This window comes from Mytilus trossulus, chromosome 7, assembly GCF_036588685.1.
Source record: "Mytilus trossulus isolate FHL-02 chromosome 7, PNRI_Mtr1.1.1.hap1, whole genome shotgun sequence".
NCBI lineage: Eukaryota > Metazoa > Mollusca > Bivalvia > Mytilida > Mytilidae > Mytilus > Mytilus trossulus.
The window spans coordinates 43574504-43592346 of NC_086379.1; the positions used below are offsets into that span (position 1 = coordinate 43574504).

The 17843-nt window shown below is 32.2% G+C and overlaps 1 protein-coding gene across 1 annotated transcript in view; it reads right to left on the reverse strand.

Annotated features, from left to right (window-relative positions):
• Window positions 1-13604, reverse strand: part of LOC134725119 (ras-associating and dilute domain-containing protein-like) — a 30065-nt gene extending 16461 nt beyond the window's left edge. The window contains exons 1-4 of the mRNA XM_063588672.1: window positions 12837-13604; window positions 10457-12113; window positions 5798-5835; window positions 3572-3812 (exon numbers count right to left, since the gene is read on the reverse strand). Of these exons, the coding sequence (XP_063444742.1) occupies window positions 3572-3812; window positions 5798-5835; window positions 10457-12073 (1896 nt within the window). The 5' untranslated portion in view covers window positions 12074-12113; window positions 12837-13604. The remainder of the gene's footprint in view (window positions 1-3571; window positions 3813-5797; window positions 5836-10456; window positions 12114-12836) is intronic.
• Window positions 13605-17843: the final 4239 nt, after the last annotated feature.

Genomic DNA, 17843 nt, shown 5'->3' on the forward strand with positions numbered 1-17843 from the left:
TCTTTCGATATTTTTATTAATAAATTTATGTTTGAGTTTAACACCTCCTCGTTCAAAACTAAGTGTAATCTTCTGTCAAAAACTTGGTACATTGTAACTTAAAAAATATATATATATACAAAGCCCGCTATTTTCACATTTTACTTCAACAGAAGATTGTCAATTTATTCAATTTACCCTACTGCTTCTGGAGGGACACATGTGTCAACATCGACTGTGCCAAAGGGGCACATATTTTCATAAGTAATGTTTTATTTATGCCAGCACCTATTGATCAATGATTTCTTTCATATCAAACATCCAAGAACATACATTGTAATAACTTTTCTTCAATGGTTTCAAATGTAAATCGCCAATGATTCATTTATTATAATACTGAAAAACCAGATTTGATATCAAAAGATATTCAAGTCTCACTTAATAAGAAATATAATAATATGACGTGGAACAAACCTTATATGCAGAAAGCATGGACTCTTTCCTGTATTATATCAAAAACATTAATGAAACAATTAACAATCTTGTATCGTAGAGAGTACGAGACCAGGAAGTCACAGAATCCCCAGTATTAATATTTTTTATCATTCCTTTCATCAACAAACGTTGTTTAAGACTGTTGATTTTGCATTTCAAGTCTTTGGGATTTCTCGGTAATGTTCTCGTTCAATTCTTAACGTCTCATTTTTTTTTTACAAAGTATCTCCTATAATGAAACATAATTCATTTGTAACCATCCGAAGGTTTGTTGTTCTCTCCGGGCACTCCGGCTTCTCGTTCCACCAATAAAAACTGACCGCCACGAAATAACACAATAGTTTTGAAAGTGGCGTTAAACAACAACTAATAATTTGTGACAAACCATAGATTTGGACTTTCACACAGTTTTCACACAGTTGATATAAAACGTATTGTTTTTATATTCCTTGTATTTATCTAAAAATAAGACAAGCAACCTGATAAACTTGTATGTCTTGTATGTATGATTTCAGGTGAAGTAGTAGCATTTTCTGCCCAGGTAAAGGAGCCTATTTCTGGCCTTGGAGATCATCAAGTGATACAATTCAAAGCGGAACTAACTGACACACACAACGCATTTCACAATGCAACAGGGATATTTACTTGTCCGCGGGCAGGACTGTATGCATTTTTTGCAAAAATTTTAGTGTATCCCGATGTCAGAATTGAATTCGCCATAACCGTGAATTCCGATAGTTGGCAATTCGCGGAAGGTTATTCAAGGGGCGTTGCACCGAATAAATATGACTCTGGTTCAGCGTTTGCAATAATTAATTTGGCTGTTGGTGATAAGGTTTGGGTGTTTGTACTTAAGGATTCACATGAAGGTTCCGGCAAACAAGTGGCCACGACGGCTTCTTCCTTTATGGGATTCAGTTTGAATTAAAAAAAAAATTTAGAACTAAACCAACTTTTGTTTTGTCATTTCTATACCAATGTGAAAAAGGGGCGAAAGATACTAGAGGAACAATTATTACAGTCAAACTTATAAATCGAAAATAAACTGACAACGCCATGGCTAAAAATGAAGAAGTCAAACAGACATATAATAGTAAACAAGAAACAACATAGAAAACTAAAAACTGAGCAACACGAACCTCACTGAATTCTGAGGTAGATCTCAGGTGCTACGGAAGGGTCATAAGATCCTGCTCCACATGTGACACTCGTCGTGTTGCCCGTGTTATTACAAACCCGGTAAATAATCTAATTCGATAGCTCACATTCAAAAAAATGTATGCAACAAAAAAGAAGCATGATTTCCGCCTATGAAATTGAAAATATCAGGTGTCTAAAGTGAAAAGATAAAAAGAAGTAGTTCCTAAATCATAAATCGAAAGATTAGTTAATCAAAAAAAAAAAGCAAATATACTTTACACGAACACTTGTTCCAAATGGCATTAAGCAAATGAAGGTTGCTAAAAAAAACCTTATCAAATTAGTAACCATGTTTTAGCTTAGGTGGTCGGCAAGGGTTAACAGTGAGTTGAGACAAATAAAACTTGGTTCACAAATTGAACGCATCCGTAGTAATATTGTTCAATAATCAACCAAGTCATGAACAAAAATATGTTGGCAGAACTTCTATTTTAACATGATCTCACTTGAAATTTGACGATGTTTTGGAGATGGTCATAGAAAACTCCTTAACAATTTACATATTTTTCTGATGGTTCTATAGTCATATTCTATTTTTTTCTCCCTCGTATCAACATTAAACAATAATGTGTCCCAAGTACACGAATGCCTCATCCGCACTATCAATTTCTATGTTCAGTGGACCGTGAAATTGTGATAAAATCTCTTATTTGTCATTAAAGATAGAAAGATCATATCATAGGAAACATGTGTATTAAGTTTCAAGTTGATTGGACTTCAACTTCATCAAAAACAACCTCGACCAAAAATTTTAAACCGGAGCGAGACAGACGAAGAGACGAACGGACGGATGGACGGACAGGCGCACGCACGCATAGACCAGAAAACATAATGCCCATAAATGGGACATAAAAAGAAGATGTGGTAGGTTTTCCAAGGAGACAACTCTCCACAAAAGACAAAATGAGACAAAATTCAACAACTATATATCACCATACGGCTTTCAACAATGACAAATGTAAACCAATGCATACGAGAAAACTAACCTTTTTATTTATGTAAGAAAAAAAATGATCAAACAACAATTATGTAAAACATAAACAGCTATAGACAACCACTGAATTACATGCTCCTGACTTGGGACAGGCACGATAGATTTCATAGCAACTTGAAAATATTGTTGGGATTTTCAGAATCAAGGCATTTATTTCTTGTTTTTCTTTTTGGAGAGCAAGTTGATTGACTGAGTTAATGTTTTCTGTTAATTTTCCAAATATTTCCTACAAGACGGCTGTATTTTGAGTTGCCGATTATGTTAACAGGCAGAAAGTGTAATTCACTTATTTTTAATTTAACATATAAAAGCAGTCACCATCAGATACAACAGAACGAATATACATGCTACTCAACAAAACCAGTAGTACGTGTGTCATACAGACTGACGATACAAGTATGAAACTGGGGGAGGGGGGGGGGGGATACATGCGGTTGATCCATAATTTATAATTTGTATAGATATTATCTTAGTTGCAACCTTTGTTCACAACCAGTGTTGTGTCGACATCTTACGTTCGTAATCGTACTTTAAGTTAAATGACACAGCACACATATTTTTAGTATAAAGTTGCAATTGCCATCTGTTAAATATTTTCATCAAATGCTTTAAGATTTTCAAAAGAAATACTACAACTACGATTTGATACGACCATCTATAATTATAATGTGCAAAAATAAGCAAATGACCACATCTATAAGAAACTCTCATAGGTTGTTCATTACATTATGTGTATCTTCTATTTTGATTTAAAAAAAAAGTTTTTTAATTCCCTCTACAAAATTGTGTATGTCAATCGTAGGGACAATTAAAAGAGGGACGAAAGATACCAAAGGGACAGTTAAAAGGGTTGTTTGATATTTGTCCCCTTTGCTCAAAACATTATACTGTCACATTGCTTACCTTGGTTATTGCATAGATCGCCTGTTGGAAGCAAAACACAACAATCTCTTCAAGACCTGTTGCTAGATTTCTGAAAGCTGATTGTGGGTCATCGTCGGACAATTTCCGTCCAACAAATGGAAGTTTAAAGTTATGCTTCCTGAGAAAAAGAATCAATTGAACACAATTTGACATCCATCGAACCGCATATTTTAAAAAGTCCTCCGTCACAGATGAATTCCTTTTGTTTCTGACTAGTCCACTGCAATAAAGAACAAAAGCTAAATGTGCTTTTTTTAAACTTTTTGTTTTAAACATAAACATAGGAAAACATGGAAGTTGATATAAATTTATTATCTAATAATATATTAGGATTTTCTCGCTGTATTACAGACCCGTTGGTGACCTTTTCCGATCTTTGGTCGGGTTGTTGTCTCTTTGGCACATTCCCCATTTCAATTCTTAATTTTTATATAAAACAAATATAGATGGCTGTTTCTTTAACTTTCATTCAATTATAGCTTCATATCTTATTTGATTGGAAATTGTTAATTATCGTGGATCAAATGTGTTTTAAAAGGAAGTGGACAATTGTTTTCTATGCTACCAAAATTATAAGTAGTGTGCTTTTTTTTAATAAATTTTCACGGCGCAATTATTTTATATGTTAAAATACCCCCCAAAATGTACGTAAATTAGTGCTTGGGTCAAATATGTCATTCAAATATATTTATTTCAAATAAGATTTTTTTTAAATTTTCACGGCAAACTTATTCATATGTTAAAATACAAAAAAATGTACATAAAATGGTTATGGGGTCAGAAATAATGCCTTTCGAAACTATTTTATTTCACATATCATTTTAAATCTTTACAGCGTAATCATTCATATGTTAAAATATCCCAAAAGTTTACCCATAGTTGTAACAAGGTCAATGTTTTTGTAATTCGAAACTATTTTGTACAATAGATATAGGAAGATGTGGTGTGAGTGCCAATGAGACAACTCTCCATTCAAATAACAATTTAAAAAGTAAACCATTATAGGTTAAAGTACGGCCTTCAACACGGAGCCTTGGCTTACACCGAACAACAAGCTATAAAGGGCCCAAAAATTACTAGTGTAAAACCATTCAAACGGGAAAACCAACTGTCTAATCTATAACAAAACGAGAAACGAGAAACACGTATATATTACATAAACAAACGACAACTACTGTACATCAGATTCCAGTTTATAAACTATGTAAAGACATGAATAAGAAACCGATTGTCTAAGACGCAGTTTACACTGAACACACATCAAACAGAAACGGAACTTCTTTTTTTTTCTTGTGTATCATCACACTATTCTGGGCAAGCGGACTAATCAGTTCAGCTTTCAATATTTTTCACAACGTCCGATGGTGAATTTGAAAGTCATCAAATTTTCAGAGGATCAAGTACTATTATAGGGCGCAACTTTTTTTTATGTTTAAAACTTAATTTAGCCTTATTCATATTATATGCAGGATGACTTGTACTAAATGTCAGTCAGTCTATTATTCATCCTTTGAACAGTTCTTTATATCCAACTTTTTTTATGTTCTTATCCTCGTTTTTTGGTTTCCAAAAACACAAGATTCATACACTCGCTTTTAACAGGTGTACCTTTTATGGCATAACAATATTGCATGTCGGTTGGAAACTTCATTTAAAGAAATTATTTACAAAAGATTAATTTTCTTTTCATCTGTATAACGATGGAAGCTGAACAGTGCCGTAATTCAATATCTTCGCCGAGATCTTAAATCTGACACTCGTAAGAGTTCATTTAAACGCGCTCGTATTTGATTCATTTTAATACATAAACTGGTTCAGGTAAAGTGGGAGGGTTGACATCTCACAAAAAACATGTTTAACCCCGAATTTTAATTTTATTACATTTATATATTTTGGTGTTACATATGACGTCCATTGCCACTGAACTAGTATACATATTTGTTGAGGGGCCTTTAAGTTAGCTGAAAGACGCCTCCGGGTACGGGAGTTTCCTGCAGCGCTGCATTGGAGACCCATTTGTGGCCTTCGGCTGTTGTCTGCTCTATGATCGGGTTGTTGTCCCATTGACACACACATTTCCCATTTTCATTCTCAATTTCATTACCTTGTGCTTGTGTGTGATTGTAACAGTAAGAAGGTATTTGCTCATTTTCAAAATTCAAGACCTCGTGCATTTATAGCATTTATTATTTTAGGAATACATACCAATTAAACTTCTGTTCTGACAACGATTTTGATATCTCCTGTAAATAAATTGATATGTAAATAAAATAAAGTAAGTACTCCATTATAGAATTACTTAAACTAAAGTGTAAACAAATTAAGCATTATATATTTCTTCTCAATGATATAGATAGTGATTTAACTTTCAATTTAGAGCATTTTCACTAGAGACATAAAGTCACTATCTTATGACAATGCAAATTAATGTTTAAACCTTTCATTATTTATTTTCTTCCCAAGCAATTTTACTTATAAATTTAAAATGTAAGTATGATTGGATCTTATCAGTGTGGGAAATATTTAGATGTACTAATGCCATTCTGTTTTTCATATTTGGGTTTTTAATGATATAGTAAATGAAACAAAACCGGAAGCATACATTGTACTGTTACGCCACTGTCCAAGGTTAGGGGAGGGTTGGCACGCCTTCAAACTATTTTAACACAGCCATATTCTTGATCCAAAATCAGGATCCTGTAATTGTTCTTGTTGCTGGATATCATAGTTGTTTTTTTATTAATTTTTATGCCCCACCTACGATAGTAGAGGGGCATTAGGTTTTCTGGTCCGTCCGTCCGTTCGTTCGTTCGTTCGTTCGTTCTTTCGTTCGTTCTTCGTTCGTTCGTTCGTTTGTGCGTCCGTTCGTCCCGCTTCAGGTTAAAGGTTTTGATCAAAGTAGTTTTTGATGAAACTGAAGTCCTATCAACTTGAAACTTAATACTCATGTTCCTTAAGATATGATCTGTCTGATTTTAGAGCTAAATTATACTTTTGACCCCATTTTCACGGTCCACTGAACTTAAAAAATGAAATTGCGAGTTTCGGTCAAGGTACTTTCTGATGAGGTCCAATCAACTTGAAACTTAGTACACCTGTGCCCTATGGTATGATATTTCTATGTTTAATGCCAAATTAGATTTTTACCCAATTTTACCGTCCATTGAACATGGAAAATGACAGTGCGATTGGGGCATCCGTGTACTTTGGACACATTCTTTTTCGTACATAAACCAGGTCGTTAGTTTTCAAGTTTGGATTGTTTTTAAGTTGTCATTTTGGGGTCTTTTATATAGCTTTTTATTTCTGTATCATTTAGTCTCTTGTGGAGTGTTGTTCCATTGGCAATCATACTTCATCCTTTAAAAGTCTTACTTTTATACTGATTTTTAACGTTTTTTGAGGTTAAATAAATACCAAAAATAAAACAATTATTTCCTCTGATTAAAATTTTGAGTTAAAAGTCCTCATGTTTACCAGTTTCTTCATAAACAGTTTCGTACCAAAAAGATAAAACTCGCGCTTAAAAATAACATTTTAACGTTTTGACATATATTACATGTACCTCGCCAAATGAGTTGAAATAATAAATAATAAGAAAATTGAAATGCTTTTTGTCGCGTGCGTCTTTTAACTTTGCTGAAGGAGTCTAAGACTTCTCTATTCTGACCAATTAACATTTGCAATGACAGCAAAAATAAAGGCTGTTTGCTAGGCAAAGAAGCAGACAATACCAATATTGAAATTTTTGGTTTAACCTGTCTGGGAATCGAACCAATAATTTTCTGCAGCAAGACAGTCAAGGCGGTTCAAGGAATTGACCATGCTTTTGTTTTTCAATATATAGATCTGGATCAAGATGGACAAATTCAGGGCAATGCTTCTAGTATACTATTTTTGAGCGTTAAGGAACATATATGAATATGAATGTAAACATCTGATATAAGGTCTAACTAATTCAGCTGAAAAACAGCGACATGAAATGCTCGTAATAATCAAACACGTACAAAAGTTACCCTAACGAAAAGTTAAGGACCAGCCCTTTATAATAAATCGTATTCATGGGTTCGAAGACTACCAATGCAAATATTTTATATCATGACTTATTTTGGAGATATAAGAATGTAGAATATTCAAACAATTTTTCAAATGACCCTTACCAAGTGTGATATAAATGATAATAACACTTTATAAATTTGGAGCATGATACTTATATAGACTACTGTAATACTACTTTAAAATTTTTAATCAGATGAAATTTAATCGGTGTATAAACATAGTTATCTGGAATCAAAACTATGTTTTGGTTTTTCAATTTAAATATGTAGTAAATCGTTTAACAAATTTGTTTATCTTTAAACTTTTGTCAGAAGTACTTTCCTAAAGTGCTTGACATTCTTCATATTTTAATATCTATTTTAAATCTCTCGTCACTGTCAGATTTTTTATTTGATATTACTTAAAGTCTTGCTTGAAAACAATGTGTTAAACGAGGTCAATATGGCCTTGTTTTTACAAAAAAAACTCTGCTATTATTTAGGTTTACATGTGGCTACTAACAGAGAATTATATTTCGTTGTTGTATTTTCTTTTTCACACAGATGTCGTTTAACAAAATATATTTCAAGTGATACTTTTAACCTAGTTTTCATATTGACAGTCTTAAACGGATATCGACTGTGCACGGAACCCCCGCCAAGTTTTGGAGTGTTTTTATAAAATTAAAACAATGCGCCAAATTAGGTCAAAATAGGCTCAAGTACATGAAAACAATATACCTCGATTTGATATCTTTGTTGGTGGTCACATTACCTATATTTTCCCCTGTCTACTTAATGTGCGAACTTCCTTAATAGTATACATTTTAAAACAACATATTTGTCATTGAAAAATTTTCACAGTATTGATAAAAATGTACATGTATCATTTTTCTCGGGATGAATGAAATTTAATTTCTAAACAAGGTCACAGTTTGATGATTTAAAAGTGTAAAAATGTTCAAATTAAATATTGTCAACTCATTCATTCATAACTATTAAATATCTTAACCAGACTTAAAGTTGTGATACACACGATAATTGTAAAAACAAATCTAAGAATCTAAGGCCCAAGGTTTGAAATTGAAAAGTGATTTTATTTCAAGCAGTATTAATTCAACTGTATCTAAAATGTAAAACCTTTTACAAAAGTATCGAACTCTTATGAAAATTCAAAACGGAAAGTCCCTTATAAAATGAGGCCCCTCATGGGGGGGGGGGGGGGGTCCTAGTAATCACATAATCACCATTTTTTTGCCAATATAATCACATAATCATTAAATATTTGCTTATCTTTAGTAATCAAATAATCATAAACTAAAAATACAGTCCTAGGTAATCAAATAATCATGAAATATTTGGCTTAATAATCAAATAATCATTAAAAAAACGGCCAAGTAATCACATAATCAAAAACCCCATGAGGGCCCTCTCAAATGGCAATAACAGCTCAAACAAATCAAACGAATGAATAACAACTGTTATACATGTCTTTATAATAGTAGAGGCATTTTCGCATAAAGAAACTGGTGGATTTAATTATTCATAAAAAAAAAATGGAGAATGGGCCCATGGGAACACATCAGATGCTGCGACAGGGGCATTACACACTTAAAAGATGTAAATTGTTATGAAAATTCATTTGATACGTGTCCAACTATATAGCTGATCAATCTCGCATCAATTGTCTATAAATATAATGTTCTAAGCTTAGGACAAATGTATACTATAAGTGGTTAGGAAGTCAATAATGAGTCTGCGAGTCTGGACGGTTTTGAAAATAGGGAATAATGGTCAAAATGTAGTTAAATAGAAATAATAAGCACAAAAGAATTGAGACTAATTAGTATTTAAACAAACGAATATGGAACAATTGAGAGCTATAGAATTTAAAGAATAGATACTAATTGGGTGCTTAGATATAAAGTATAAACCCGGAATAATAACCAAAATTGAAGAATATAGAAAAATGGCTTAAACAATCAGATAATAAATTTTTTTTTTAACATAATTATTTCCCCAATACAGTTACACAATCGTTTTTAAATAGCAAAAAAAAACCATCGTCGACTCATGCAATGACTAAAATCTGTTTCAATCAATCACATTCTCTTTTTTAAGTATGAATCCAATTTCAAACCTTGCATCACAAATGCGTACAAAATGTAGGATAGACTGCAAATATAACAGATCGTACCGAATTGCATGAAATATTTACCACTGGACGTTTATCAAACCTAATTCAATCAATATAAAAGAGGATTATTTTAACACAGATTCCAAAAGATGATTTTCGTGACAGTGCGACGGATGATGAAAATTTCATTTAGTTAAATAACAGGGTAAGTTATCTTATATTTTGCACGATATGTAAATGCTATTTTATAGATATAGGAAGATGTGGTGTGAGTGCCAATGAGACAACTCACCCACCAAATAACAATTTAAAGAAAAAGTAAACCATTATAGGTTAATATACGGCCTTCAACACGGAGCCTCACACTGAACAACAAGCTATAAAGGGCCCCAAAATTACTAGTGTAAAACCATTCAAACGGGAAAACCAACGGTCTTATCTATAAAAATAAATAAATACATGTATAAAATTACTATATTAATGTACAAACTACCTTTACATTTTCCTGTCAAAGTATATGTCTTACCTGTCAAAAGGTGACAAAATTGTCAATATGTTCCTTATTTTCATATGCAAATGCATATATGTACCACACATTGTATATAAAATATTGTGAAAGGCGTTACTCTTGTATATTTAACATAGTGAAAAAAGGGGGGTGGATTTACAAGGTTTGTAAATAATACTCACCCCAACACTTTCTCGAACGATTCCTAATATCCGAAGGAGAAGGTTCCGAATGTGATGAAGATCAAAGCGTTTACAAGAGTATTCAATACACATACTATAAAGGTATGCAGGAGCCAACGGGAATCCTAAAGAGTCTTGTTTAACTATTGCACAGATTGCTTTCATGAGGTCTTCTTCTTTCTCTCTAGAATATGCAAATCTAAATCTTTCACCGGTCGATTCCATTGTTGAAATTGACACATTATCCTCTTGTGATAGAGGTAATGGCGGAACAACATTTTGAGGCAGACTGGAAGTAAAATCCCTTTGTGAATTAGAAAAAGAACTACTATATTGTCTGGAAGACTCGTCAAAAACATCATCTGTTCCTAACCATGGTAACTGAAGAGGTATATCGTGTCCAAGAGAGAAGTCTTTAAAAAGAAAGATATAATATTTTCCAAGAGACAAAATGTCCCCGGCATGCAATGTAGTCCGATTAGTTACAGGGTAGCCATTTATAAAAACAGCTGATGTCGGAGTTCCTTGAACTTCAACAGTATAGTTATAAGATTGGCGTTCAGAGGGATTGGATATCCGTTTTAAATGGAGGTAGCAATGTCGGGGTTGGATATCTGGAGCATGCAAAACTATCCTTTGAGAATCTGATGTTGACGTTTTGTTATTGCATATTAGGACATTTTTGGAACAAATGGTATGACATAGGGGATCTTTCTTAACATCGAAACCACGTATCGTAAGAAGAAACGGTCTTTGATTTACAGAAGATGGCGGTAACTCGAGTAACTTTTGCCTCTGCTGCAACTGTGGAGATTTATAGCCATTTGATGCGAGGTTGATATCTAAATCTAAACTATTAATGACTTTATTGCACTCATATTTTTTAGCCACCCAGCTTTGAGACCTAATATTTGTATTAAGATTTAAATCATCCGAAAATTTGTCTCTCCTCTGATGATGTGGTTCGTACGGTATTGCACCCGGTCGGAGCTTTGATATTGAAATTTTCCTGGCATTTTCATTTAATCCTGATGTGTCATCGCCTTCAATACAATTTGAAAAGTCAGTTTTACGTCGCAGTTCATAACGTCTGCTAAGTCCGTCTGCTGGCCGCCAAAAGTTCTGCAACAGTAATGGACGATCATGGTCAGATAACATTCGGCAGCATTTTGTCTGCCATTTTGAAGAGTGTCTATGAACGGTTTCATCAGACTGAGAACTGACTTGTCCGACAACATCACATAAGAAATAATCTACGTGTTTTTCTTGAGGTACGTCGTATCTATCTAATGCTTGTTTCACGAGCTCTTGGGCAGTAGATCTGAATGAAGCTAGAACACTTTTGTATTCAACTCCAGGTACAATTGTTTCTCCAAATATTTTCAAAACACCCGGACTAAGATGATCGGTAGAAAGTTCACTTGCACAGTTATCGTCTACAAACACTTTCCGCTTTCGTCCTTGGTATATTACGGTTCGTCTAATCTCTCGTTCCTCGAAAAACAGTGATACCGGCGAGTAAATCTCATAATCCGTGTCACTAACATCTCCCATGTATTCGAGATCACGTGGAATACGACTTCGTTTCCAATCATATGGTTCCATTCTCTCGAACATTGCACTGAGATATTAGATTAGCCCCATTTGCTGGTAAAATCTACAAAAAAATGAAGAAAATACACGTTTATATGCCAATAACAAGGTATGTGTATAGATTTAAAAAGGGAATGACACACGTTACATCCAGAATTACTACAGTCGATCATAAAACATTATTTGTTATAAAAAAACCCCTGTGGTATGATTTTGCGAATAGGACAAATATCTAATATATCAAATGAAGTAGACTTTAGAGCAACTACATGTATATGTTACCATACAGCCTTCGACAATGAGCAAAACCCATACCATATTAGACAGCTTAAAATTATCTTAAAAAGCTTAACACAATGGGAAACAATCCCATAGAAAACTATATGGAAATGGCATAAACTCAAAATAGACTTATTTTAATAAAAGGATGGGCCTAAAAATAGAATTTCGAAAAAGGAGAACTCAAACATTTGACGAAAAAAGAGTTCCATGGTGCTAACATTAATTTGGGCTTTCTTTCGATGTTATACAATTCAATGAATATAAAATAAATGTAACTCGTAAGTTTTTGTATATTTAAAGAAGTATTATACTTATCTCAAGGTTTTAAAAGCTTAGCATGAAGTGTGTACTTAATCTTCTAAAATATTTAACCTCTTTAGGGCATTAAAATTCCTTTTGAAAATTATTGAATAATTCAATTTTTCATTTTCCTCTAAATTTTAAAATTGAAATTAAAATTAAATTTGAAAAATGTTTATAGAAATAAAAAAAAACCTTCACTTACCATCATGTGTCAGTTGAAATTTCCTCTTTCAATATCCATTACTCATTTTTAAGGAGAGATTTTGCACTACATTCTTTCATGTGTATTGCGCGGACCCTTTGTATCTGTCATTTAATAAACGTAATACCTATTGTTAAATTTGATATTGTCGTTTGGGTCAATGAATTGTTTTTAAATCCGTTTTACTTTTTATACAAGCGTCTTATATTTACCTAATTGTAAATACTTATGGTTACTTATAACATACGGCTGTTCCTTGTACTTAACAAACTTTTAATTCCACATTTTGGTTTGAGGCAAGAACAAAGACGTTTTCGTATATGAACGGACAATTCTAATCTTGTCGTTTTTTAAAACATTGTGCATTTAGACATTCTTTAAATTTCCTTTAAACAATTCTTCCGTGCTATATTCACTTTCACTGAATATATTTTGTAAACAAAAACAATTATCGTTAACAAATCGTCCTTTTTAAAAACACAGATAAAACACAAAAGTCTCGTTCCAATTTTATGAATAAAAATAATAGAAAATCACAGTGGGTCCTTAAGACGCCGTTGTATTATCAAACAGATATTGTGTTAAGATATGAAAATGACAGACCGGAACAGTTTTAGTTCTCCGCACATACAAAATTCCTCTGAATATTTTCCGTAACTATATAGAAAATAATATACTAATTGTTATTCCTTAATCCACAATTTAACTTTACTTAATGGGGAGTCTGTTTTCAATTGTATGCTATTGTAATCGTACCGACCTATATATATAAACTACAACACCTATTTATTTTCATAAAACTAGAAATTCAATCAAACGTTTAAAGATTATTTAGCTATTAAATCTCGTTGATTTGAAAAGTAACTAATTTGATTTTAAATAAGTCGCTTAAATATTGTTGCAGTAGCAAAAAATTGATAAAATTATGAAAATAATTTACCACGAAGAATACTGATTTTTTTTCATCATATTTTGTATGCTTTGATCATCCAAGCACATGCTCTTAACCAAATTCAATTATATTTTAAATATATTTTTAATTTAAAAGCATTTCTGTAAAAATTCTTTTCTCATGAAGACCCTATTGTTACCCCACCTTGATAAACTTAGATATTATTTGTCTGATATTTGAGTAATGGTCAATTTTCTTATATTATAGATGACCGAATGAAAATTATATTTACATGTAGGCATAAAGATCCCAAACAAATATATATATATATATATATATATATAACTGATCTATAGAATTTGGCATCATTTTAAAACTTCTTTTATCAAAAAGACCCTCGTATTACCTCAACTTGATAAACTGAGATATGATTTGTCTTATAAATAAGTAATGGTCAATTTCCTTATATTACTATATATATATCTAGATGACCAAATAAAAATTATATTGACATGTAAAGATCCCGAACAAATATTGTTACTGATCTATACAATTTGGCAAGTATGGTATACAATGAAATATCAATAAAAAGACAATAACCGTTTCTAACATTAAAATGCCTATCTATTTATTGGGAAAATTTTACTCAAAACCATTCATATATTTAAAATCGATATTCAACTACTTGTACAAATTGAATGAATTGGCGAATAGTAAAAGAGCAAATAGTAAATTAAGTAAAATGTAATAAAATTATACTTACAAAAGGATTAAATCTTTTCATCAACACCATTGTTTAGATGTTTAGAATCTTTCATTGATCCTAACTATAGCTGACAGCATACATTTTTGTAGTTCAATGATATACAGAATTTGTTGTTATCGCTGGCTAGCGCTCGGACGAAAACAGTTTGAATGAATTATATAGAAACAGATCAAAATAATATGCAGATTTAAAGAATGATGAATTTTGCTTCGTCCGTGGTCAAGTTTATAGGCCAATATGTCAGTTGATAATAGAAAGCCTTGTTTTTGCAGTCTTAATCTTTTTTGTTTGCTGAAATATCCCCCTATTCAAGCATCAGATCGTAATCTACATCACTGATTAGACAATCACAAACATCTTTTTAAAAATAAACAAACGCTTTCCTATTTATTTGTTCTTATATGGAATGTAAAAAAATCAAGGAAACATGAATGCTTTACTGAATAACAATCATTTCAAAACACACAAATGGAAAGCTTCAAATTAAATTTTACAAATTAAATTTGAAAATCATTACTTATATGACACATACTTTCATTTTTTCAAGGCAAACAATTTCAACTGTTTTCATTTACATCCTATTATATGACAGGTATTAAAATAGTTTTCATTTATAATTGTTAAAACCTATCACGTTTCACCTCTCAACCTTTACAAGACCACTAAATTAAATAAAATTTGACATTACATTGACAATAATTATCCCATTGCATTCATTGACCGAATTTATAAATCAATAACAGTGGAGTATTTTGTTTCCTTCTTACCCCGATTGAACACGTTTGGTATATAACTGAACCTAGTTTCTATGAATAAGAGATATAGCGACCGTAGTTGCATGGGTTGTATCAAATACCAAACTCCTGCGATTTCAAATTGATGCTCAATCAAAAACACCATATTGAAAGAGTACCGCAGACTCGCGCTCTTGCATATGCGAGAACCTATGGCAAGTCATAAATATGACAAATGTTTTTTTCGTTAGATGTGTGTGTGTGTGTGTTTGAGCTTTTGGTATTGATATTTGATAAGGGATTTTCCAATTTGAATTTCCTTAGAGTTTGGTATTATTGTTATTTTACATATTGCAATAAATCGTCGATCAGATGGTGACCTGTTGTTATTTGAAATTTCTTCTCCTGCCGAAGACCCCCTCTCCCCAATTTTACCGGCAGTCCCAAATACCAATCGTCATTCCTTGTCATCAAACAAAATTTAAGATACAATTGGTTTAAAAATTGTATTCTCTTCACGGACACGTTTTAGATATTTGTCACAGGACTATAAAGAAACAACGTTTTGAAATATTGTATACTGACACTTGAAGATGAGGATCTAGATGGGTTTACAGAAAAATGGAAAAACAATAAACAATCATAGACAATAAAAGACAAAAAAATAAAAGATAGAGAATAAAGCGGTGCTAAAATACAAAGAATATAGAAAATCCCTTCCAGACCCTACACTGGAGTTTGGAGAAAAAACGCTTGGCTTATGGTATTGATACCTGTAAGTGAGGGTCTGGTGGTTCACAAAATTATGGACAAATCTACAGAAAATGGACCAAAAAATAAAGAAAAGAGAAAAATAACAAAAAAAGTACCGAATAGAGAAAAATAGCAAAAAAAGTAACGAATAGAGAAAAATAGCAAAAAAATTAACGAATAGAGAAAAATAGACAGAATAAAAGAGGATATATGGGAGCTATATATAAAGATTAGAGAAACTTCCTTCCATACCATTGATTATTGTTAAGACTATTTATATAAACCTTCTCGTGTATATTTTTTCCTGCGGTTTTCTGTTTATTGACTTACACCTCTCGTTCCCATTTATTCATAACCACAATCGATCTATCAGTTATGTTTATAAATAAATATTGATGTATTAAGAATTAATATAGAAATGTGAGAACGATACTATCAAATGATCATAAAAAGTGTAATTTTTCAAATAAAAATGTCATCAAAATATGTGGGTGGTATATATTAATGTATATATTGACCTATTTATATTGACCTAACTCGAATATTTTCATTCATTCGTATAAAGTTTTTATAATGAATTCGGACGACGGTGCAAGATCAAAATATTATCGAGTCATTCAAATAATGATATAAGAGATAAGCTAAGAAGATGCATTTGCATGGGAGATACATGTACAGGCGTGTGGAAGGGATGGTGTTCGTGGCATCTTTTGAGTATCTTTATATACTGTACCAGTTATTCAGATTTTTTGCAGAAATGTTCAGCAGAAATTCGTTAAGGTATCCTAAATCTCTTTGTTATCTTATGGGTTTTCACAATATTGTATCTTTTTTTAAGATATTCCAAACTTGTCCGTATGTTTTACTTTGCAAAACACAGCATGAACAGTTCGTGTATTTGCTACTTTAGAGAGGTATATCAACATTGGTGTACATTTTTGAATACCTTTGTCCATACGAATTATTATTGATCAAATTTCACAACTTGAACCTTCGTGGCTCTATCCCATAATAAATAAAATACAAGGGCATTATATTTCCGACATTGACAAAGAACGATAACTAGAATCTCTTTTGCTTATGTCTTGGTTATGATGTCCGATATGAATAAAAGATGTTGGCAATACGCCACCAAGATAAAATCCCTAACCATTGAACGATATAGTGATGTTTGCTCGACGTCCAATGAAAATATTTTATGAGTTTTAGGGACGAGAACAAATTAAAAAAAAATACAATAGGTGTAGGTACATTTTGTAGGTCCTGTATTAGATGGCGTTCGTGAGGTTGGAGTGCCACTGGTAATAGTGTATATTGAATAGTGATACAATGTAGAACTTTTACGATATAAAAGGCCACCAAAGGACCAATAAAAGAGTATTTGCAATAGTTCTAAATTTGCAGTGAGCTCGTTCCTCTCTCCAAACGAAATATCGGATTTAACTTCCTTATTGTGATCGGACGTGGCTGCGTACTTATACATCTTGCACAACGAAACTGATGCCCCACTTTCGTAAGGAGTTTACTGTCGGTCGATAGAAGACCAAAGCGGCATTTTTTCCTATTCTCAAGTCTTCCTTGTTGCCGCAACCAAACGATGAACGGACACTCACTCATAAAGACATATAGAAGTCATCAAAGGATTGTTGTCTTCCAACAACAGAGAAGTTCGTTTTCTGTAATTGTGTAAATGTTTTAATCTCCTCGAATTTTGAAATGATGTTTATACAGCTACTTTTGCTTAGGTACTATTTCTGTACTAAAAATCTGTAGTACTGGAAATTTACTTTTTAATATTCAGTACTATTTTGTTACTTAAAATTATTGTAATATTTATGTACTTGTATTTTACAGTAATTGAT